The sequence below is a fragment of the Rutidosis leptorrhynchoides genome, chromosome 4 (genome assembly GCF_046630445.1).
Source record: "Rutidosis leptorrhynchoides isolate AG116_Rl617_1_P2 chromosome 4, CSIRO_AGI_Rlap_v1, whole genome shotgun sequence".
Lineage (NCBI taxonomy): Eukaryota > Viridiplantae > Streptophyta > Magnoliopsida > Asterales > Asteraceae > Rutidosis > Rutidosis leptorrhynchoides.
The window spans coordinates 558204083-558230058 of record NC_092336.1 but is presented as its reverse complement, the minus strand read 5'-3'; the positions used below and the strand labels follow the sequence as shown (position 1 = coordinate 558230058).

General features: G+C 33.7%; 2 protein-coding genes and 1 pseudogene across 2 annotated transcripts; 2 read left to right on the top strand and 1 right to left on the bottom strand.

The window, feature by feature from the left end:
* Positions 1 to 1773: 1773 nt before the first annotated feature.
* On the bottom strand, positions 1774 to 10296 carry LOC139842714 (uncharacterized; annotated as a pseudogene).
* Positions 10297 to 10332: 36 nt separating this feature from the next.
* LOC139842713 (uncharacterized) lies at positions 10333 to 10680 on the top strand. The gene has a single exon (XM_071832826.1). The coding sequence runs from the start codon at positions 10333 to 10335 to the stop codon at positions 10678 to 10680; it is 348 nt and encodes a 115-aa protein (XP_071688927.1).
* Positions 10681 to 16077: 5397 nt separating this feature from the next.
* LOC139842712 (ABC transporter G family member 1-like) lies at positions 16078 to 25071 on the top strand. The gene is made up of 8 exons (XM_071832824.1): positions 16078 to 16345; positions 16976 to 17055; positions 17145 to 17609; positions 17703 to 17786; positions 17969 to 18109; positions 18194 to 18391; positions 24297 to 24383; positions 24478 to 25071. The coding sequence occupies exons 1-8, from the start codon at positions 16078 to 16080 to the stop codon at positions 25069 to 25071; spliced, it is 1917 nt and encodes a 638-aa protein (XP_071688925.1).
* The last annotated feature ends 905 nt before the right edge of the window (positions 25072 to 25976 follow it).

Genomic DNA, 25976 nt, shown 5'->3' with positions numbered 1-25976 from the left:
AATATACATAATTAGTGATGACATTAGCAGAGATTTGCCACTACTCCTAAGTCCTAACAAACTAATGTTGGTGGTAAAAACGCGCGCGCGCACACACACACACACATATGTGGCACCACTAATTTGATAATCTTTTTAGTATCATTCAAGTTTTATAGAACACCATTAAATTTAACTGTAAGACCCTGAATATTTTTTAGATTATAAAGTTCAATGGTAACAGACACTAAAATACCATTCTATTGTATATATTCTATAATTAGTTTTAGAATAAAAAAATTCGAAATCGTTATATGCGTAGAACTAAGACATTTATTAACGCGGCGCCATCAGAGGTTTTTGTCAACACCGTGCCACCATCGTGCCGTTAGTGCGGCGTGATGGAAGTTTTTTTTTCGGGCGTGAGGCTTGCATCACGACCACCATCACACGTTGAAAACCAATTGGGGGCTGCCACATCTTATCTTGTTTTTTTTTCTTTTTGTTTTTTTGTAATTTGAAAGTCACCATGGTCAATGGTCGCTGACTTTTTTTATTTATTTATTTATACAGAGTGTTGAATAAGGATGATGAAGATGATAAAATTTTATTAATTTACAATCTAAGTCCCTAATTTATCAATAAGTTTACAAAATGAATATACACTATGCACTATTTATATTATACTTCCTGAAGTTTTTTCTCTTTTGTTTTAAATTTATATTGTTAAACTTCTTTTTAAAATTAATAAGCATATGATTTTAAAAATTAAAAATTATATATAAGTATTATATATGTATAGTTAATAGTTAATAGTTAATAGTTAATAAACAAAATAATAAAGTAGTATAAAACGTGAAAAGGAAAATAAAAATGTGGGATTTATTTTTCCATCACACAACCATCACGTCATACCATTACAAACTCTAACACGTCATCACATTTTTCAAATCAGCACTATCATCACACTCCATCACCCTATCACCACTAATAAATGTCTAAGAATTGTTGTTGTAATTATTAGTATTAGTTGCTATTATTATTATTATTATTATTATTATTATTATTATTATTATTATTATTATTATTATTATTATTATTATTATTATTATTATTAATTATAATTATAATTATAATTATTAATATTAACATTTTATTATTTTTCACAATTATTTTTATTATTATTACTATTTTTTAGACCAGCAATGTTAGAGTAAATGACGGGATTTACACTATGTGGAGGACCCACTACTTTTCATCCTATAACACATGTCTAAGGAAAACTTGTTCAACTCAAATTCGGGCCACACATTTCGAGGGAAGTAAAACCTCTGGGTGAGAATCGAACCCGGGCCACGTTCTTCGATTCATTCCTTGAATATCACTCAGCCAAAGACTTGGTAGTAGATTATTATTACTATTGTTATAATGAATATATTGTTATTGTTATTTCTATATTACTATTACTTATTACTTATTATTATCACTTATATTCAGTGGCGGATCCAGGAATTCGAAACACTGGGGGCAAAAGTTTACAATAGTAAATATAAAAAATTAACTTTAGTATTGTAATAAAAACAAGAATCGGATTACATAAGGTAACACAAGTGCACAAATTGCATCACAAAACAGTAGCAAAACAGCCCCGCATGACTGTACAAATACTACTAAAAAAACTGCATGAAAACTACCGAAAATACTGCATGATAATTAACCCAAAAACAGCACAAATACTACCCCAAAAACTGCACAAATACTACCTAAAAAACTGCACAAATACTACCCAAAAAACTATACTTTTCCCTTACGGAAACTCATCTTTTGAAAACGTTGAATTACATCTTCATTGTTAACATTTGCGAGTGCTTCTCTTTCAATCGCACAAATCACACAAGCATTCAAGAACTCTTCCCCAATACGATTGCGTAAATTCGATTTTACAATTTTTCATCGCCGAAAAGCATCTCTCAACCGTTGCGGTTGCAACGGGCAAAACCAAGGATAGCTTCAATAACCGATAAACCAAAGGAAAAGATAAATGTTTCCATGTTTTCACCATCAATCTAGCAAGGTCACTAATACTAATCAAGTTAGAAAATCGTAGATCTTTTCGAACATTGTGATGATATATATCAAGTTGTGCTTTAAGCTCAATCATACCCGTAGTATTAAAATCTTTTGGATATAAGCCACTCAACCTTATTAACTTCAAAGCATCAAACATTGAAAACGAATCACGTGGATTTAACGCGGCAATACAAGTAAGTAGCTCGGTACTAGCTTCACTAAAACGATCACCAAATTCTTGAATTTGCATATCCACAACGGTGTTAAAACACTCAACTTCATAATAATGTTGATTAGTGATCTTCTCTCTTTGTCTTCTTGAATTAACACAATTTTCGTTCATTTTCAACATTCGGATATCATGTTTTTCACAAAAAGAAGACATTTTCTTTAAAAGTTGTTCAAACCCCGTTAATCTTAACTCTTGTAATTTTTCCTTTGTTGACTCTGTTGGTTGAATGTGGGTTAATACACTAAACGATAAACTTAAGTATGATTAACCAAAGAATATGTTTTGATGATGACACATACATATGCATAAGTAATGACTGACATTATAACATAAAACACGCAAGGTCACTAATCCATACTTTATCTTGCAAACGACCAAGTCAAACATAGGTTAAAGAATGAAATTAAAAGTTCAGCTAAACACACGGTCGAGGTACGGTCGACCGCATAATCAACCGTGAAACCCCAAACTGAATTGCAACGCAGTTTTGTGAAACAAGTTGCACGGTCGCCACCACGATCAACCGCAGTGCGACCGCAGTTTTCTCTGTTACCATTTTCGACCAAATAAAGTTTGACTAGTTCCCGACATCTATAATTCATGAAACCTTTCTCAACATGCTTAGAATAGATGCCTACTCCATACTCAATTGAGTTGTGGTCATAAAAACATTAATTGTGATTAATTATGCCTAATGACATCTTAATGACAAATTAACCAAGATTAGGCATAACACATAAGTGTTAATCAACAACTTGTGATCTTAATTCTTATCTAGATATCCTTAGTATGATCATCAAGTACCAACACACTTAAGCCAATGTCACTAGAACAATAATTGCTATTAGAAATGACTTAGTGATTAATTAAGGCTAAATGAGGAACAATGCTCTCAAGGTTAACTAGTAATGACTTGTAATTCTAAAACACACTTAGATACATTTAGGATGGTCACCAAGTCCCAACTAGAGATTGCTCTTCCCTTGTGCATGTGTTGAACATTAATGTGTGCTTACACATTAATCAAGCAATATGTTATATTGCACTTAAACTTGTTAAAGCTTGAATTATAAGTTGTGCAAGTATCCATATGATTGATCCTAGAATAACTATCTCTTGCTATGTGTGAGTATTACTTGTTACTTGACAATGTGCTTAATACTCATAAACTTATTAACTTGATTAATATGTTTGCTATGTGCTCACTAGTTAGGATTCAAGTAACTAACCTACTCCAATAAATTAAGTGTAAAATGGTTCACAATGAAAGTATAGTCAATTGTCTATTTGGTCTAGTCTAAGTAACTAAGGGTGATTACTTAAGACTTAACTTTGATGTCTCTACATATTTCATGATTATCTTATAGAGACATTATTCAATTAATCTCTAACTAAACTCAAAAAGAACATGACTTGCGATTAATTGAAACTAGGAAGTTAATGACATAGTGACTACTCTTTAGAATTGAACCAAGGGCATTAAAGTAACTAACTAAGTTTTGACCAAACTGAGATTTCTCAAAATATCAATCAAGACACTTCTCTAAGAATGTTGGGTTTGCCACTTTTGGAATGATTAGACACTTTCATGCATTAAGACCAAATCTCACACACTTAATGCATATAGTACTCGTATAGGATGTTTGGTTTCTTTTGCAGGTGCTAGAAGGAGTAAAGGTGCCAAAATATGGTGTTCAAATTTGAGTCAAACGGTTATACAACGGATACTAAATTTGGATTGGAGCATGCACGGTCGCACCACGGTCGACCGTGATGGCAACCGTGTGTTAACGGCTACTTTTTGAATCCCACTATAAAAGGCAAACATTAAAGAGCATGTGAAGCTGACCCTCTTGCATATTTCAAAGGCTTATTTCCAGAGATTATAAGGGCTCTAATTACTACTCAAATGTGATCTAGCAAGAGAAGATTCTATGATCTTATAGATATAGAATTTGGTTGTTGTAAACTTACTAATCAAAATCATTAATCTTGTGAGTTTACTTAGTGTAATGTATGTCCTAGTATTGTCTTAGGATCATCATTGTAAAGTGTATAAGTTTTGTAACTTCCTTAAAGGGACTTAGGAAGTTGATTAATCTTGTTTGGAGAGTAATACTTGTCCAAGGTGAAGAGAAGTTGATCTAGGTTGGAGTTGATATTTCAAAGGGATAAAAAGATTAGGTTTGTTGTCTACCAAAGAAGTTGAAGACTTGTAAATCGGATCTCCATCGGGTTTGGAGAAAAGTGCTTAGTGAAGCAACAAATCCCGATTAGTGTAATCGGGGAGTGGATTAAGGTGGATTAGTTAACATCCACCCGAACCACTATAAATCCTTGTGTCTATGTTCTTTACATTACTTCATTTATCATTTTGAACATATACACTACACACATCAAGTTTGGGTTGAATTGGTTGATCAAAATTAATCGAATTTGGGGATCAATCGAAAAAGTGTTAAAAACGTATCAAGTATCTATTCACCCCCCTCTAGTTACTTACAGACTCCACCAATGAAACCGCTTCTAAAATATCTAGATCTTTTCTTTGAAGAGCTTGAGATAAAATATTCGTGAACCTTAAAATGTGTAACATTAGATGCAAATAAAACACAAAATCAAATAATTTTAAGTACTTCAAAAGGCCATGGGCTTGGTTTTGGCAAGAACCATTAGTCCCTTCCTCTTTAACGTATTCAAGGACCTTAATAATATATGGAAACATATCTACCAATCGCATAAGTGTTTTATAGTGAGAATTCCATCGTGTGTCTCCGGGTCGTATTAGAGAAAGCTCTTGATTCAATCCTTTCCCGGTTTTAATTACACCACCACCAATTTCTTTCTCTACCCTCTCTTTCTCCTTGTTACTTTAACATATCTTTTCACTTACAAGAAGCACAAACAACATTCATCAAAATGGCTAACTTGTCGAAGAAGTTCACTAATGCCAAATGTTTTCTTGCGACCGCCACAACCACTAATTGGAGTTGATGAGCAAAACGATGTACGTAATATGCCGAGTTATTTTCCTCCAAGATTCTTGCTTTTAAACCATTGAACTCGCCTCGCATGTTACTTGCTCCATCGTAACCCTGACCTCTTAATTGTTTCAAACTCACTTTGTGTTTAGTAAAAAAAGAATCAATGGATAATTTAAGAGAAAAAGAAGATGTCTCCTTTACATGAACGAGACCCACAAATCTTTCTTTCACAAGTCCATGTTTATCAACATATCGTAAAACAATAGCCATTTGTTCCTTTTTGGATACATCACTAGACTCATCAACTAACAATGCAAATACATCATCACCAACTTCCTCAAAGATAGTTTCAAGTACTTCTTGTTTAAAGCACTTAACAACATCCTTTTGAATACAGGGAGACACCAATTTATTATTCCCCAGAGCTTTCGATAGTTTATGGAGTTCCTTATTTTGACTTAAGATCAAGTTTAACAATTCCAGGAAGTTTCCTTTGAAGAGAGACGCTTCTGTTTCATCATGACCCCGAAACGGCAATGCACATTTTAACAAATGCCTACAAGCAGAAACTGTAGCACTCAACCAAATTCGATAATATGTTTGCATCATTTCATCTTGTTTATGTAATGCCGTGAAAATAAATTGCTTTGGTCTCATAAATAACTCACACTTTTGTAATGCTCTATTATGAAAGCTATTAACAAGACCAACATGATTCTTAAGTCTCTCGCTTTTGTTCCAACCATTAAACCCTTCAGTCACAAATGCCTCGTTACCACCTTGTTGTCCCATTTGATCTCTAAATAAATAGCAACACAAGCAAAATGCTCTATCCGCCTTAACAGTATACTCTATCCAATTGCTATATTTATCGAACCAAGTTTTGACAAAACGTCTGCCATTTGTTTTTGGAAAATCATAACCACGTGGTTGAGTATTATTATTATTATTATATTATTATTATTACTGTTTATTTTATTATTATATTAGTTATATTATTATATTATTATTACTGTTTATTTTATTATTGTTGTTTGTTATTACTAATACTATTATTATTATTTTTAACTATTACGGAGTATTATTATACTACAAGTATTATATTTTATTTAGTATACTATTCCTATTATTAAGTTTACTTGCTATATCTAATATTATTTTAGTTATTACTATTTTTAAAACTATATTTATAATAATAATAATAATAATAACAATAACAATAACAATTATTATTATTATTATTATTATTATTATTATTATTATTATTATTATTATTATTATTATTATTATTATTATTATTATTATTATTATTTTTATCATCGTCAACATCATCATAATCATTATTTTTTTTAACGGCCAAAGAATGATTATATTATAATAAAAACGATCCCTAGCAAGGCGCTAAGGGATAATTACAACGGAATAGAAAGCCATGAGTTCTAATTTGAAACTAAATGACTTCTATTCTTAATCCAATGAAAAGTAATTAATCTAATACAATCAAATAAACTACTTTTGTTACAAAATTTTTTTAGAAAAACGACGCCGTTCCTGAATCGCCAAAGAACCCATAAAGATGTTAAGACAACCGCCATTATCCGATCCTTTGAAGATGGGCGTAAATGAATACCTTCAAGCCAAGCTAAAAAAGACTCCCATGAAAAATTTGAGGCAAATCACAATCGAGCCATATACGATTTATTATTAATCGAGCCATATAATAATAATAATAATCATTATTATTAATTTTTAGTACTGTTATTACTATTACAATATTATTACTAGTGAAATGACCCGTGAAACCACGGGTTTGTTTAAACGAAACAGTTTAATGATATGTTTTATATATTAAGTGAACGTAAATGCTAAAGGTATTTAGTTTAATGACCCGTAGAACTACAGAGTCCGACTAAGAAACGCCTCAGCTGAACATTTCATCAAACACCTAAAATGCATATTAAACAATCCACATCCAATCATAAGAGATAATATTTATTGTCATTATATTTTAAAAGTGTCAATTAAAATATAAATTTAGAGTTTGTTTCCTTCTGCCTAGCTTTTATACCTTCTCGTACTCAATTTAAAATAATTAATTAAAATAATTTAAAATAATTTAATTTTAATAATTAAAATAATTATTATTAAGATTTAATAATAATAATTAATTAATAAGATTTAATAATAATAATTAATTAATAAAATTTAATTTTAATTCAAAATTAATTAAATTAATGACATCACCCACCATGCTTAGATTGTTTTCTTTTTATTTTTGATTTTTTCTTAATAAAAGAATTAGCCTAATAATGACATCATCATTTTAGGATTTTAATAGAAATTATAGACTAGTAAAATGACCTGTGAAACCACGAGTTTGTTTAAACAAAACAGTTTAATGATATGTTTTAGGTATTAAGTGAATGTAAATGCAAAAGTTATTTAGTTTAATGACCCGTGGAACCACAGAGTCTGACTAAGAAACTCGTCAGCTGGTCATTTCATCAAACACCTAAAATGCATATTAAATAATCTACATCCAATCATAAGAGATAATATTGGTTGTCATTTTATTTTAAAAGTGTAAATTAATATATGAATTCAGAATTGGTTTCCTTCTGCCTAGCTTTTATACCTTCTCGTAATCAATTCAAAATAATTAATTAAAATAATTCAAAATTATTTAATTTTAATAATTAAAATAATAATTAATAAGATTTAATAATAATAATAATTAATCAATAAGATTTAATTTTAATTCAAAATTATTTAGATTAATGACATCACCCACAATTCTTAGATTTTTTTCTTTTGTTTTTAAATTTTTCTTTAACAAAAGAATTAGTTTAATAATGACATCATCATTATAGAATTTTAATAGAAATAGATTATTATTAATATATTATATTTTTCATGATAGATTTATTATTATTGTTAATTATCATATTTATCATATTTTTATATATAAATTTCATATGTTTACGAAAAATGGGAAATGTTCAAAAGAAAGAAATTCAATAGAGATTTGTGACCGAAATTCAATAGAGTTTTGTTTGAAGCTTCTTTTCAATATCTATATTTTAAATTTTGAAGAAAAAAATATACAAGTTTTTAACTAAAATGTAAAATTGGCAAGAAATAAAATAATATACATTAGGAGTGAATAGTAAAATCAAATCTAATGGGTCAATCCAATGCCACCACATCTGTCCTGAACCTAATTCTAAGCCACTCATAATTATATATATATATATATATATATATATATATATATATATATATATATATATATATATATATATATATATATATATATATATATATATATAATGTTGAAATGTAAGTTGTTAGGTCTAAATAAATGACATCTTTCAACTATATTAAGCAACTCAGGTTTATGTCATTGTAATTAATTAGTGTAACAAGGGAGTTAGGTGCTGGCTTTGCTACACACATAAACTCAAACTCACAATCACATATGGTTGAGTTATATCATATTGAATAGTTATTATTAATCACATTATCTTAATGTATGTATATAGAAAATTAGTCATTAATGATATAATGATGAAAAACATTACACACACTTAATAAAAAAATAAAAATGCTTATATATTAAAGAATGTAAGAGATTTTATTAAATAATATAATATAATAATAGTAAAAAAATAAAAAATAAATAGTAAAAAAATAAAATATAAATACATCGAAAGACAAAAAAAAAAAGAAAAAAGTTATCTGCCTTAACTTTTATTCACAACATATATGCCAATATATAACCTTTGAGAAGCAAAAAAAAAAAAAAAATTAATGTTGGATCACACTCCCTATAATAAGTATGATTTAATAATTGTTTTTCGAACAGCAGTAAAATATATTAAAAAAAACAACTAGCGAGAAGCTAGAAGCAAAAAAATTACAAAGCGTTCAGGGGGTTTTGTAACCCCCTGAACTTGTTAAAGGTTATAATTAAAATTATAAAGGTTAAAGCTAGTATGATTTAATAATCAAAATGAGTCAAAAGAGAACTTGTTAAAATCAAGTATTTCAATCTAATCTTTGTACTTTCTCTTCTTTCTCATTGTGTTTCTGTGTAAGTGTAGATTTGGTATCAAAAGTTGAATAAAAGAAAGTTGAGTGGCTTGCAGTTTGAAGTTTGAGTTGCAGATGGCAAGTTGGTGATACTTCTGGGGGCAAATGTGTTTCTTCTGTTGAAGGCTATAAATACCCATTTAGGGTTCGTTCCTGTACGCTCCATCTGTTTATCTCTGCAGTCATCATCTTCATCACATTCGTGTTTTTGATTCAATTGAAGTGTCTATTAATTTATTCATCGTGTGTTAGATTATTTACCAGTTGTGATTGTTCATTTTGTGTCTTGATTCAATTACTCATCACTGTGTCTCTTAATCTCTGTATTCTAAGATCCATTGAAGTGTTGGTTAATTAATAAGATCTGGAATTATTATCTTGATTTTATTGTGATTTTGTACATGGTATCAGAGCGTTGGTGATCTGTTTAATCTTGTTGGTGTCTAAAATCATCAAATCTGTTACTAGGGTTGATGGCTGGTGAAATTTTCTTTAATTGGGTTGATACAAAAGTCAATTCAATTGATTCATTGGTTCTAATTGTCTATTGGGTTCGATTTGGATCTGTGATCTTCTTTCTGGGCTGTTACTTCGATTCAAGAAAAATCCTAATTTTTCGAATTAGGGTTAGGGTTGGCTGAATCCTCTTTTTTTCAAAATCAAAACAATTGTCTATCTTCTTCTGCTGCTACGAAGGGGAGTACTCTGTAACCTTTGCTTTAATTCTTGTTTAACTGATTAATTGTGTTTCGATTTACTGTTTATTGCATGCTTATTCTGATGTTTTGTGATCTTGTGTATGCTACTTGATTACCTGTGTAGTCTATATTGCTTATTCAATTGTGTAGACAGAGAGGACCCCAAGAAAGCCCTGGGACAGAATCTCTTTGAGATTCTGTCTATCTGGATCACTACTTGGTTGTTCTTTAGGAACTGCATTTTTGTGTCTGAGTTCTCTTATTGTTTTGTGCTACCATGATAAATGAAACTGGTGATGGGTCCATGGCCACTCATGTGAGTGACCTTGATTTTGGTGATCCCTTATACCTGCATTTCAGTGATACAAGTATCACTGCCCTTATTTCTATGAAATTAAATGGAACTGAAAATTACAATGTCTGGAGCAGGGCTATGTTATTGGCTCTAAAAACTAAAAACAAAACTGGATTTATAGATGGTACTGTCATTAAAAATACCACTGATAATGTGCTTGCCTTGCAATGGGATAGATGCAACTCTGTTGTCCTATCCTGGACTTTGAACTCTGTGAGTGAAGAATTTTTCTCTGGTCAAGTCTTTTTAAAACTTGCTAAAACTGTGTAGGATGAATTAAAAGAAACATATGACAAAATTGATGGTTCAATCACCTTTAATTTACATAAGATAATCAATACTATTACTCAAAATGGTGATTCTTTGTCTGATTACTATCACAAACTAAATGCTTTATGGAAATAATTTGATGCTCTTGTTAAACTACCCACATGTGACTGTAATAACACTGAAATTAAGGATCACAATGATTTAATTGAACTTATGCAATTCTTAATGGGTCTTGATGAATGCTATCATGCTGTCAGAAGTAATATTCTCATTAGAGAAAAATTACCAAGTGTTCAAACTGCTTTCTCTATTGTGTCAAGAGAGGAGTCTCACAGAGATTCCTCCACCATCAGGGGTATTGGAAAGTCTCAACAATATGCTTTTCTTGTTTCTAAAACCTTTGATAATAAAAAGAAATTTGGAAGGGGTCCTAACACAAACCTGAAATGCATTAAGTGCAACATGAATGGCCACACAATTGACAGATGTTATGAAATTGTTGGGAATCCCCCAGGCTGGGTTAAAAGAAACAATAACAATACAAATAAGAGCATTCCTAGTAACAACTCTGTTGGTCAGGGAGCTCCTTTCACACCTGATCAGATAAACAAGTTGATGAGCCTCATCAATGATTCCTCAAGAAATGTGCATGCTAATGTTATAGGTACCTTCACTAACATGAATGACTTGTTTAACAAAAACTTTGAAAAATTCTTTAAGTCAAACAATTCTGGTCACAGTTTAAACAAGTGTACTGGTTGGATCATAGACTCTGGGGCTTCACAGCACATGACTGGTACTTAAATAACATGGAAAATATCTTTAATGTGTCCTCACTAGGTATGACAGTTGGTCACCCAAATGGAACACAAGCTAAAATAACTAAAATTGGTGATTTGATCTTAAATAAAAACATTTTACTTCAAAATGTGCTGGTGGTCCCTGGTTATTGTGTCAACTTGTTATCTGTTCATCCACTATCTAAAAATAAGAGAACATTTATTGGCTTTAATGATTCTAAGTGTTACATCCAGGATTTGTTGGAAAAGAAGATTGTAGGGACTGGTAGTTTGAATAGTAGTCTGTATCTGTTTGATGAAATTCAAAGTGACATGAATAATTGTGTGAGTGATTGCTTTGTCTCTTTTAACTTATGGCACTGCAGAGTTGAACATCCTGCCAAGCCTGTATTAGATCTTTTAAAACATGACCTTGAATGGAAATCTGAATCTGAAACACATATTTGTGACACATGCCATAAGGCAAAATAGACAAGGGAACCTTTTCCCTTGAGTGATCACAAATCTAATTCACTTGGTGACCTTGTTCATTTGGATTTGTGGGGGCCATATAGGATCACATCAAGAGATGGCCACAAATATTTTCTAACCATTATTGATGACTTCACTAGAGCTGTGTGGATTTACATGATAAAATCTAAAAGTGATGTGTTTGAAATGTTTGAAAACTTTACCAACCTTCTTACACATCAATTTGGTAAAACTGTGAAGGTCATAAGATCTGACAATGGGACTGAATTTGTGAACAATAAGTTTGACCAATTTTGTAACTCTAAAGGCATTGTGCACCAAACCAGCTGTGCTTATACCCCTCAGCAAAATGGAATTGCTGAGAGAAAACACAGACATTTACTAAATGTTGCAAGATCCTTACTTTTTCAAAGTGGTATATCTCTTGAGTTGTGGTCTGATTGCATTCTAACTGCTGCTTATCTAATCAACAAGCTCCCTTCATCTGTGCTCTCAGAAAAATCCCCATTTAAAATGATTTATGACAAAAACCCTAGTTTCTCTCATTTAAGGGCCTTTGGGTGTTTATGTTATGCAACTATTTTAAACAATAGTGATAAGTTTGATAAAAGATCTGAAAAATGTGTCTTTTTGGGTTACTCATCCTTCAAAATGGGATATAAATTGCTAAGTCTTGAGTCAAATGATGTCATTTTCTCTAGAGATGTAAAGTTTTATGAAACTGTTTTTTCCTTTAACCAAAAAAAACCAAAAACAAGCTGACTCTGAAAATGAAACTGTTTTGAACTACTTAAACTTTTTTGACTTATTTTCTGAAAAACCCAAGGACCCAAGTCCCAATGATGAGGAGAGAACAAACTTAAATAATGAGGGAAGTGGCAGTGATCACAGCAGCCATGATTCTCAATCATTGGGGGCAGTGATACCACTTCCTCACCTGAAGAAACAACTTCTTCTCCTGAGGGCACCACTGTTGAACCTATTTTTGAACCTGTTTTTGAAGAAACACTTAATCAACCTGAGAACACTAATGTTGAAGGGACTGTTAGAAGGTCAACAAGACCTAGAGTCTGCCCTGCCAAGTGGAATGATTATGTTCTTGATTCCAGTTTCAACCATCCTCAAAACAACAATGTTGTGTTTAAATGCAAGTACCCTTTAAACAACTATGTATCCTACAACAATCTGTCTGCCACATCCATGTCCTTCATCTCTAGCCTTGACAAATCTGTTGAACCCACATCTTATCATGCAGCATCAAAACAACAATGTTGGATTGATGCCATGAATGATGAAATGGAGGCTTTGAACAAAAACAACACTTGGGTTGTTTCAGATCTTCCCACTGGAAGAAAACCAATTTGGGTGCAAAAGGATCTATAAGATCAAATATAAGGAAAATGGGGAAATTGAAAGGTACAAGGTAAAGCTTGTTGCTAAGGGGTACAATCAAAAGGAAGGAATAGACTATGAGAAGACCTTCTCTCATGTTGCCAAATTGGTAACAGTGAGGTGTATTCTAACTTTAGTTGCCAACAATGATTGGCCCTTGTTTCAACTTGATATAAACAATGCTTTTCGGTATGGGGATTTGGTAGAGGATGTGTACATGACACTACCTTAAGGTTATTTTCCAAAAGATGACACCAAAGTGTGCAAACTAACAAAATCATTGTATGGTTTAAAACAAGCCCCTAGGCAATGGAATGAAAAATTGACCCCCTTTCTTATTGAATATGGTTTTGTGCAAAGTGTGAATGATTACTCCCTATATACTTGGTCTGTTGGTTCAAACTTTATTGCCCTCTTGGTTTATGTGGATGATATGATCATAACTGGTAATAATCTTGCTGAAATTTCAAAAGTTAGAAAGTTTCTTAAATCTAAATTCAAAATAAAAGATTTGGGTGAACTCAAGTATTTTCTTGGCATTGAAATTGTTAAAACTGACAATGGCATTTGTATGAACCAAAGAAAATATTGTCTTGAACTTCTAAGTGGATTTGGAATGTTAGGGTCAAAACCAATGGCAACTCCCTTGGAGTCCAATTCTATTTTAAATAGTGATGAAACAGAAGATGACAAAAAACTTGATGATCTCACAATATCAAAGACTTGTTGGAAAGTTAATTTACTTAACTTTAACAAGGCCTGATATATCATACTCTATACAATGCTTGAGTTAATATATGCATTCTCCTCTTCAATCTCATGTCAAAGCTGCCTTCAGAGTGTTGAGATACTTAAAAGGAAATCCAGGTGCTGGTATTCAAATTATAAGAAACCCATGTATGAATAAATTATATGCATATTCAGATGCTGATTGGGGAAGATGTATGGGGTCAAGAAGGTCTGTATCTGGATATTGTCTATACTTCTGTGGGTCACTTATTAGTTGGAAAAGTAAAAAACAACCTACAGTTTCAAGGTCATCCACAAAATCTGAGTATAGATCTTTAGCTGCCACTGTGAGATTATTTGGGTTGTGAAGCTGCTTGCTGATCTTAAAGTAACAAATTTGCTACCTGTAAAACTACTCTGTGATAACAAATCTGCCCTTTTATTAGCTGCTAATCCTGTTTTTCATGAAAGATTTAAACATTTTGAAACTGATGTTCATGTTGTAAGAGAAAAGAATTTGGCAGGTGTTATTAAAACTGATTACATTGATACTACAAAACATGTAGCTGACATTTTTACAAAATCCTTGAATAAGTCACAACACAAGTTGTTGTGTAATAAACTTGGAATTTTCAATGTGTACAAAGATAAGATTGAGGGAGGATGTTAAAATCAAGTATTTCAATCTAATCTTTGTATTTTCTCTTCTTTCTCATTGTGTTTGTGTGTAAGTGTAGGTTTGGTGTCAAAAGTTGAATAAAAGAAAGTTGAGTGGCTTGCAGTTTGAAGTCTGAGTTGCAGATGGCAAGTTGGTGATACTTCAGGGGGCAAATGTGTTTCTTCTGTTGAAGGCTATAAATAGCCATTTAGGGTTCGTGTTCCTGCACGCTCCATCTGTTTATCTCTACAGTTATCATCTTCATCACATTCGTGTTTTTGATTCAATTGAAGTGTCTATTAATTTGTTCATCGTGTGTTAGATTATTTACCAGTTGTGATTGTTCATTTTGTGTCTTGATTCAATTACTCATCACTGTGTCTCTTAATCTCTGTATTCTAAGATCCATTGAAGTGTTGGTTAATTAATAAGATCTAGAATTATTGTCTTGGTTTTATTGTGATTTTGTACAGAACTACATCCGAAGCCAAAAAAGAAAAAGAGAAAAAAATTATCTGCCTTAACTTTTATTCACAACATATAATTGCCAATATATAACCTATGAAAAACAAAAATATCAACTAACCTACTAATTTAATTCCACTACTTACAATAAAAAGGGGCGGAAGATTGCGGGCATGGCGAGCCCCAGCTAAATTTCAAAAAATAATAATTTTACACTAAAAATAAATTATAAAAAAAATAAAGTTTTTATTAGTGTTTGCTCTATTTGTCACTGGAAAATTTACTCGTTGCTCTCATTGGAAAATTTATTCGTAATAAATTTTTACACCCGCTCTATCTGTGATCGGGTTTAAGTTCCGCCACTGACAATAAGTACCTCTCATCCCACGTCTACCGCACGAGATATGATCAACATTTACTACCATTTCACTAGCACTAATAATAATTTAAAAACATAACAATTCATATCCCAACTTCTAATCTATCACCTACGAGTAACAAATACGAGTAGCATTTAACATAATTAAACTTGAAATAAATATTAAACCAAACTAACATAAACCAATTAATCTAATAATTAATTCTACTTATCTTGAAATTACATAGATATATGGTGCAATTCTTTTCGCCCCATAAACAAAAATTCTAAGTTCCATCACTAAGTGCAACCTAATTAGAGTGCAGCTAGCCTAATTAGATAAGCTCGTGACCTGTTTCCGTTTGCAATTACATCCACAAAATGCAACTACTAGTCTTGACACTTCCTATATAAACACCCCTTTCTGTTAAGCATTTTAAATACTTAAAACTCAACCTATCCCTAGCTCTATATATTTCGGTACTTTTTTTATATAATTTTGCGTTCCACCTTCGATCTTTTGCATGGCTAGTTTGGTTCATAACAATGGCATATGTCCTGAACCCGTTGAAGAAAGAAGACCATGTGGCATTAAAACTGAAAGGGGTAGTGGGGCCTACTTGACATGGGAGGATCTTGGAGTAACTGTTTCAAGCTCAAATTGGACTGCAAAAAATGATGAAAGTAAATCCTTACTTAATGGTGTCACTGGTTATGCTAAACCAGGAGAAATTGTTGCCATTATGGGTCCTTCTGGTTGTGGCAAGTCCACACTTCTTGATTCTTTAGCAGGTACATATAACTCATTTCTCCATTTATATTTGCATGTTTTGTTAGAAAACTGGATATGAGAATTGATAATCTGGATTTTCTCTATAAAGTATTTCGACCCGAGTGATTTGTCTAGGTTCACTAAATTTTTACAGAAATATGACAAGAAGAAAAATTTGTATTTTGGCACCTAAATCACAAAATTCGATATTCGAATTTGAGAGTTTGTGTGTTTTTCTATCTATTTTCATATGAAAGCAAGACTGTCAAAATATAAATCTGTTACTGTTGGCGGTTGAAATGAAATGGTGTAACCCTTCAATTTTGGCGTGAAAAATTGTTATCCACATATGTGTAAGTGTTGGTCGGAAAAGTCGTTTGGGATCAACTTTTGATAACACAACTTTTGAACCCGGCCCGCAAAGGGGCGCGACCTCGTGACGGTATCAAGTTAACTCTTACGTGCATGTACTTCACACTTTCATAACTTGTTATCAAGTACGTATAACGTGATTACCCTTGCTTTTTCTAATAAATCACAGCTACTTAAAAGAATTGTTAGATGACAATAAAATCACCAATATGTTTAACATATTGTACGCAACAATACATATATCATTATATTTATATATTTTGTGTGTACATTTGCAGGACGGTTAGCTTCAAACGTAAGGCACACTGGACGAGTTCTAGTTAATGGACGTAAGCAAAGGCTTACATTTGGCACTTTGGTATGTGATTAACCTTTTTACTTTCATTGTTAGGATACAATCACATACAAATATGCGATCCTAATTAGACGTATTTAAAAAAACTGCAGGCATATATGACTCAAGAACCAGTTTTAACTTGGACTTTAACTGTTAAAGAAACCGTTTACTACTCAGCAGAACTTCAACTACCTAAATTGATGCCAAAATCAGAGAAAAAAGCGAGAGCAGATAAAATTATAAAAGATATGGGGCTACGAGATACTATGAACACAAGAATAGGAGGATGGGGGATAAAAGGAATTAGTGGTGGCCAAAAGCGGCGTTTAAGTATCTGCGTAGAACTTTTGACACACCCCAAACTTCTATTGCTTGATGAGCCTACGAGCGGTCTTGATAGTGCAGCATCATATTATGTTATGAACCAAATTGTCAAGCTCACTCAGTTATACGGGATGACGGTTTTAGCAGCAATCCATCAGCCTAGCAGCCAAATTTTTGGACTTTTTAACAATCTTTGTCTTCTATCTTTGGGGAAGACAGTATATTTTGGTCCTACTCCTGCAACAAATCAGGTTATCTTCATGTAATATGATCATGACCAACATTTTTGTTATCAACTGTACCTTATGATTGCATGTAAATAACTACTTTTTCATCATTATCAGTTCTTTGCTGTAAATGGTTTTGCTTGTCCAAATCTACAAAGTCCTGCAGATCACTACCTCATGACAATCAACCCAGATTTTGATGTGGTATGTTGTATTTGGTCAATATTTGCTATTAGTAACTATAAAAAGATCAGAAAAAGCTTGTGGTCCTTACAAGAACATAACATGTTTTGTCAATTTTGAAAGACATCAACTCTTCTTTTTTGTAAAAGTTTTGATCTTTTTGCATCAGAGTTCTGTTTGATGTTGATTGACTGATTCAGATGTTCATGTTTTCTAACTATCGGGACACTGTTGGTGAAAAAATTCCTGCTGAGCAAGTAATCGTTGCATTAGCTGAATCCTACAAGTCATCACAGATATATATGGATGTCAAAAATGAAATACATGTTATATGTAGAAAGGTACATGATACTCACTATGTTCTGTCACACAACTAACTTTAATTACATACAGTTCATCTTAAGAAAATGTTATTACTTTTGAAGGAAGGGGATCTAGTTGAGATAAAACGAAGCCTGCAACCCAGTTTCGTTACACAGTGTTTAGTACTCTCACAAAGATCATTCATAAACATGTATCGCGATCTTGGATACTATTGGTTGCGACTTGGTATATATATTGCCCTCGGCATTGCACTTGGTACAGTATTTTACCAGATTGGTTACAGCTTTGGCTCAATAAAGGTAAGATTTTACATTAAAGTTCTGAAATTATCTATAAGTCCGTTTTGTTAATGCCGACTACATATAATTGTGTGTGAGTGTGTGTGTGTGTGTGTGTGCTGTTCTAAAAATAAGGGTGTCTGTTAAAATACAATGCAAATTTAGAATAATATGGAATTAGTAAATGTATATGGGTAAAATATCTAGATATTAATATGTATAAGAAAATATCTAGATATTAGAATATGAGAGAAAAATCTAGAAATTGAAATGTAAAAGAAAAATCTAGATATTTGTAGGTTGTAGAAATATCTAGATATTTATATATCCATGAAAATATCTAGGTTCTAGAATGTTCCATGGAGTAGTATAAATATAGGTGAAGATTTCATTTGTGTGTAAGGTGTGAGTAAGAGTGAAGTGAGTAAGTGTGTGTGAAAGTTGTGAGAGTGAAATAAGAAGTGAGTTGTGAAGAAGAGAAGAAGAGTGTGAGTTAGCGAAAGTAGAGAAGAGAAAGCTTGTAAGTAATATTGTAATTGTAATTTAATATAAGTGTTTTTGTTAAGTTTCCCGATCAAGCCTTAGTTTGTGTTTAAGTTCTTAGTGCACTTTTGTTGTTCTTATTATATGGTCGGCTCTGCCGCCTAAGTAATATATGGTCGGTTATACCGCCTAAAGATATATGGTCGACATTGTCGCCTAAGTACATTGTGCACTAAGAATTCATAAAATTAAAGGCTAACCAACGTCAAAGTGTTGGTGTAGTGAGTCTAGTATAGTCTAGGTCCTCTATAGTGGGTGTGTTGGGCTCGTCGAAGCTTCCAACAATTGGTATCAGAGCGGGTCGTTCGGGACCATTTCTAGTGGAGGAAATCGGTAAACGTTGGACGTTTACATCGACTTGTTTTCACCAAGGCTCTAAGGGAGATTCTGCCGGAGCACAGTTAGGAACTGTGAAAGCTCATCGGTCTGGGACCAAGCTTATTGGACGTTGGACGTCATGATGGCAGATCTTGCAAGTACGAGCAGTGGAATCAAGAGTCTCAATAACCACAACTATGGTTATTGGCGGACTTGTATAGAATCCTACCTACAAGGACAAGATTTATGGGAAATAGTTGCTGACAGTGACACAACGCCTCCACCGAAAGAAAATGCCGAAGCCTTGAGAAAATGGAACATCAAGGCTGGGAAGGCTTTATTTATACTGAAGACTACAATCGAGGAGGATCTATTGGAGCACATCCGTGACGAGAAAACACCAAAGGCAGCTTGGGAAACTTTTGAAAAATTATTTTCAAAGAAGAATGAAGCACGACTCCAGCTCTTGGAAAATGAGCTCGCAGGTATCTCACAAGAAAGTCTATCTATTTCTCAGTATTTCACCAAGGTGAAATCTATTTGTCGTGAGATATCTCAACTTGCTCCTGAAGAGAAAGTGAGTGATGCAAGGATGAAGAGAATTATCATCCATGGCTTAAGATCCGAGTATAATGGATTTATAGCCGCTGTAAGAGGATGGCCTACTCAACCATCATTAATAGAGCTGGAGAATTTATTGGCTAATCAAGAGGCATTAGCCAAGCAGATGAATGAAGTAACCATAAAAGATGGAGAAGATGCACTCTTCACCAATAAGAAGAAAGCAACATCTCGAAGACAAGATGCGATGAAAGAAAGTCAGACATATGGATGGAAGAGTCACCCAAAGTCAAAAGGCAACACTTCAGGGGGAGCTCGGGGAGCTCAACAAGGAAGAAGAGATCATCGCCAAAAATACGGGGAAAATGATAAGAGAAAGAATGGTGAATGCTTCAATTGTGGCAAGAAGGGTCATTTTGCTCGAGATTGTAGATTCCCCAAAAGGCGAACTTTCGAAGGAAATGTGGCCGCCACAAGAGATGAGAAGAAAGAGGTCATATTCGAAGCAACCATTAATGAGGAAACATGGGATGCAGAAGCTGGACTCTCTGTTGAAGCTGACATAGATGATCAAGCTCTTACAACAACTTTAAAGTCAAAAATAAACTACAAAGATGATTGGATCATCGATTCTGGATGCTCAAATCATATGACCAACGATGGGACAAAGCTGCAAGAAATGGAGGATTACAAAGGAAAGAGAGTCGTGTTGACAGCCGACAATTCAAGGTTATCTATTTCTCACATTGGAAAGACAATAATTCCAAATGAAGGCGACTCTCATAAGCTCCAACTCGAGAAGGTGTATCTTGTCCCTGGCCTAAAGAAGAATTTACTGTCAGTACCACAATTGACAGCAGAAGGGAATTATGTGCTCTTTGGACCAGAAGATGTGTCCGTATTCAAGAGAGTGAAGGTGGTTGGCAATCCAATTATGCAAGGAAGAAGAATAGAGTCGGTCTATGTACTATCTGCTGAAACCGCATATGTGGATAAGACTCGGAAGAATGAGACGGCTGATCTTTGGCATGAACGTCTTGGGCATGTGGGCTACAACAAGTTAAAGGAGATGATGGTAAAACATATAGTAAATGGGCTTCCTCAAATTGATATCCGAACAGATACAATATGTGCTGGATGTCAATTTGGAAAAGCTCACCAATTGCCATTCAAGGAGTCAGCGCATCAGTCCAAGACACCACTAGAGCTAATACACTCAGATGTCTTCGGCCCAGTGAAACAAACATCACTTGGAGGTATGAAATATATGGTGACATTCATTGATGACTTCTCAAGATATGTGTGGGTTTACTTCATGAAAGAGAAGTCGGAGACTTTTCTGAAGTTTAAAGAGTTCAAGAACAAGGTAGAAAGTGAGCTCAATACTAAGATTCGATGCTTACGCACAGATAATGGAGGAGAATATTTATCAACCGAGTTCAATATCTATCTTGAGAAGCACAAGATCAAAAGGCAATTAACTTGCCCTAATACTCCACAACAGAATGGAGTGGCAGAACGTAAGAATCGTCATCTTGCTGAAACCTGTCGAAGTATGCTTCATGGTAAGAATGTACCAGGAAGATTTTGGGCCGAATGTATGAGGACGGCTTCATACGTGATTAACAGACTCCCACAAACAAAGTTGGGATATATTTCACCATATGAAAGATTATGGAAGATCAAGCCAACCGTCAACCATCTCAAGGTTTTTGGATGTGTATGCTACGTCTTCGTGCCAGATCATCTCAAAAGCAAATTTGATAAGAAGGCAATTCGATGCATTTTTGTAGGTTATGATGAATCAAGAAAAGGATGGAGATGTTGTGATCAAATACTGAAAAGTGTTATACTTCAAGAAATGTGGTATTTGATGAAGCTTCTTCATGGTGGTCACCTCAAAAGATAGAGCTTCCAGAATCTCACGGATTAGAAGAAGTTCCAAAAGAGAAAGAAGAACATAAAGAGCACATATCGGATCCAATTAAAGAAGGAGATGGATCGTACTCTAAGGAAACGAGTCCATGGAAAACTGGGGTACATCAATCTACATCCGAAGAGGTTCGTCCAAGCCAAATGGATGCCGAGGAGCATGTGCAAGAATTACGGAGATCAACAAGGCCGAGGCAACCTAATCCGAGGTATGCCAATGCTGCTCATGTGGATGAATCAATACCTATTGAGCCTTCCACTTATGAAGAAGCAGCACAAAGTCAAGAATGGCGAAAAGCAATGGAAGAAGAAATTAATGCACTAACAGAAAATCAGACATGGAATTTAGTTCCAAAGCCAAAAGATGTGGAACCAATATCTTGTAAGTGGGTTTACAAGGTGAAGACTCGATCCGATGGCTCCATTGAAAGGTATAAAGCTCGACTTGTTGCTCGAGGTTTTTCTCAACGATATGGGCTGGATTATGAAGAAACATTTAGTCCGGTGGCAAAGATCACAACAATTCGAGCTCTACTAGCTTTAGCCGCTAGCAAATCTTGGAAGTTGTGGCAGATGGATGTCAAGAACGCTTTCTTACATGGAGAACTTGACAAAGACATTTATATGGAGCAACCAAGAGGCTTTGAGAACAAGATCCATCCTGAGCATGTCTGCAAATTAAAGAAAGCACTATACGGTTTGAAGCAGGCTCCAAGAGCTTGGTACGGGAAGATTGGCGAGTTCTTAGTACAAAGTGGTTTCACAGTTGCTCCTTCAGATTCTAGTTTATTTGTGAAACAAGATCAAGGAAAACTAGCCATAGTGCTAGTATATGTGGATGACTTAATCATCACGGGAGATCACTATGAGGAGATCCAAAGAACAAGAGAGAATCTGTCTATCAGATTTCATATGAAGGAGCTTGGAGAACTCAAACATTTTCTTGGACTCGAAATAGAGCAGAAAAGAGAAGGATTATTTCTGGGACAACAGAAATATGCGCGAGATCTTTTACAAAAGTACGGAATGCTTAATTGCAAACCTATCTCAACTCCGATGGATCCGAATACAAAACTACGAGCAGATGAAGGAAAAAGTCTTCAAGATGTTACCATGTATCGAAAGATGGTCGGAAGTCTTATTTATCTCACACTAAGCCGGCCAGACATATCTTATGCAGTTGGAGTGGTTAGTCGGTACATGAGCAATCCGAAGAAGCCTCACCTTGATGTTGTACGACGCATCTTAAGTTATGTTAAAGGCACTATTAACTTTGGCATTTTGTACAAGAAAACAAAAGAATGTCACGTGACTGGATATTGTGACGCCGATTACGCTGGAGACTATGATACACGACGGTCAACAACTGGATACATGTTTAGTCTTGGATCAGGAGTAATATCATGGTGCAGCAAGAGACAACCAACAGTATCCTTGTCAAGCACTGAAGCAGAATATCGATCGGCATCGTCAGCAACACAAGAAATTACATGGTTGAAACAACTAATGGAAGATCTTCATCAATCAACAGACTATCAAGTAGAGCTTTTCTGCGATAACCTATCAGCTATACGTCTAGCAGAGAATCCAGTCTTTCACGCAAGAACAAAACATATAGAAGTACACTATCACTATGTTCGCGAGAAGGTCCTTGAAGGGGAGATCAAGATGGTGCCAACAAAGACAGATGAACAGGTAGCAGATATATTCACCAAGAGCCTAAGTAAACCGAAGTTTACAAAATTCAGAGAAGCACTTGGAATGGTCTGCAAGACATCGTTGGAAGAAAATTTGCATTGAGGGGGAGTGTTAAAATACAATGCAAATTTAGAATAATATGGAATTAGTAAATGTATATGGGTAAAATATCTAGATATTAATATGTATAAGAAAATATCTAGATATTATAATATGAGAGAAAAATCTAGAAATTGAAATGTAAAAGAAAAATCTAGATATTTGTAGGTTGTAGAAATATCTAGATATTTATATATCCATGGAAATATCTAGGTTCTAGAATGTTCCATGGAGTAGTATAAATATAGGTGAAGATTTCATTTGTGTGTAAGGTGTGAGTAAGAGTGAAGTGAGTAAGTGTGTGTGAAAGTTGTGAGAGTGAAATAAGAAGTGAGTTGTGAAGAAGAGAAGAAGAGTGTGAGTTAGCGAAAGTAGAGAAGAGAAAGCTTGTAAGTAATATTGTAATTGTAATTTAATATAAGTATTTTTGTTAAGTTTCCCGATCAAGCCTTAGTTTGTGTTTAAGTTCTTAGTGCACTTTTGTTGTTCTTATTATATGGTCGGCTCTGCCGCCTAAGTAATATATGGTCGGTTATACCGCCTAAAGATATATGGTTGACACTGTCGCCTAAGTACATTGTGCACTAAGAATTCATAAAATTAAAGGCTAACCAACGTCAAAGTGTTGGTGTAGTGAGTCTAGTATAGTCTAGGTCCTCTATAGTGGGTGTGTTGGGCTCGTCGAAGCTTCCAATAGTGTCCTCTTATTATAATCATCTATCAGCTGCAGTAGGTATATATCAAGACTAATTTGTTCTGCGTTTAAATGACACAGGCTAGGGTTTCACTGATCATGTTTGTTTCTACGTTCTTGACCATTTTAGCCATTGGTGGGTTTCCTTCGTTTGTGGAGGAAATTAAGGTTAACTAATGTACCTTAAGTAGTTATGATTTATAAAATGTGCTTATACAATTTTTTTAATTGTAACAAGTATAGTGTGACTACATCTATGTAGGTTTTTCAATGGGAGCGATTAAACGGTCACTATGGAGTTGGATCGTTTGTTATGAGTCATGCAATCTCTTCGGCGCCATACCTACTTGTCATCTCTTTAATCCCAGGATCAATAGCGTACGCGCTCATGGGACTTCAAAAAGGGATCAAACAAATCATCTTTTTCGAATTAGTCCTATTTGTTTCAATGTTACTCGTCGAATGTTTAATGATGATTGTCGCCTGCGTTGTGCCAAATTTGCTCATGGGTATCATATCCGGTGCTGGAATACAAGGGTTGATGATACTAGCTGCGGGGTTTTTTCGGTTACCAAACGATTTACCTCATGTTTTCTGGAAATACCCAATGTACTATATTTCATTCCATAAGTATGCATTACAAGGACTTTACAAAAATGAGTTTGAAGGACTTAGGTTCCCAGAGTATATAGGGGGTCCTCCTACTATTAATGGTAAGATGATATTGAAGGATGAATTAGAAATTGAAATGATATATTCAAAGTGGATTGATCTAGGAATCTTGTTTGGTATGGTGGTTATTTACAGGATAATACTCTTTTGTACCATAAAAGCATTAGAGAGGATGAGGAAATAAAGTTTAATGACTTTGAACATGTGACTTGTACACTTTCTTTTTCTAAAATGCATTGAATGTGTTCTTATATATGTTGAATATGAAGTTCTACTTACATGTAATGTATGTACAATATATACTCCGTATATGTGAAATATGAACATGAATGTACATGATCATATTGATTTATGGGACCATAAAGTATCATAAGATGCACATCAATATTGTTATTCGTAGGTTATTAAAAAATGCTTTCAACTGTAATTGCTCAAATTTTAAGACCGTAGACGTGTGATTAAATTACCTGTTCATATTAAAAGCAGGCGGAGTAATTATTAACCAGAAACCGAACACCACAATTGACACCTTACCTAAAATCATAATTTGCATTAAAACTGAAAACTGAGATGTTTCCCCACTCTTACTCCCTTTCTTAAAATCACAATCTCTACATTAAACTTGAATGTGTAGAATGACACTGCTCTCGGCCATTTATGAGATACGAATTTTCCCACAATAATTAATACATATAATCAAAACTGAAAGGCTTGGTACAAGGTTCAGGTGACACGTGGTTGTTTCGGATATGCTATCTAGTTCGGTATTACTATTACGAACAGTCAAACATCACATTAACCCAATGATGAAAATTGAATATTAACAATGAGGGAGTCAAAATAACTCAATCAAAACATGTAGTCTCTTAAACATAAAACATCCACAAAGTTTAAGTAGAATGATTGATGGCGGACAAAGAAAAAAGCTACCCCACTCAACTCTACAACCATTAAAGCCATTAAACTCATCAATTACAAACTCTAATCAAATGTATATAGTATAGTTACAGAAAAAAATACAACTAAGATGCTGTTAGGAAATCTATGTGAGCCCTAACAAGAACTTGATAACTCTAGTTATCAACCCAC

What these genes read in the sequence shown, in the direction of transcription:
- LOC139842712 (XM_071832824.1), top strand. Translation starts at nt 16,078, where the DNA reads ATGGCTAGTTTGGTTCATAACAATGGCATATGTCCTGAACCCGTTGAA. An exon ending in CTACTCCTGCAACAAATCAG is followed by an intron (nt 17,610 to 17,702) that starts GTTATCTTCATG and finishes CATCATTATCAG; the next exon opens with TTCTTTGCTGTAAATGGTTT. An exon ending in TACATGTTATATGTAGAAAG is followed by an intron (nt 18,110 to 18,193) that starts GTACATGATACT and finishes TTACTTTTGAAG; the next exon opens with GAAGGGGATCTAGTTGAGAT.
- LOC139842713 (XM_071832826.1), top strand. Translation starts at nt 10,333, where the DNA reads ATGATAAATGAAACTGGTGATGGGTCCATGGCCACTCATGTGAGTGAC.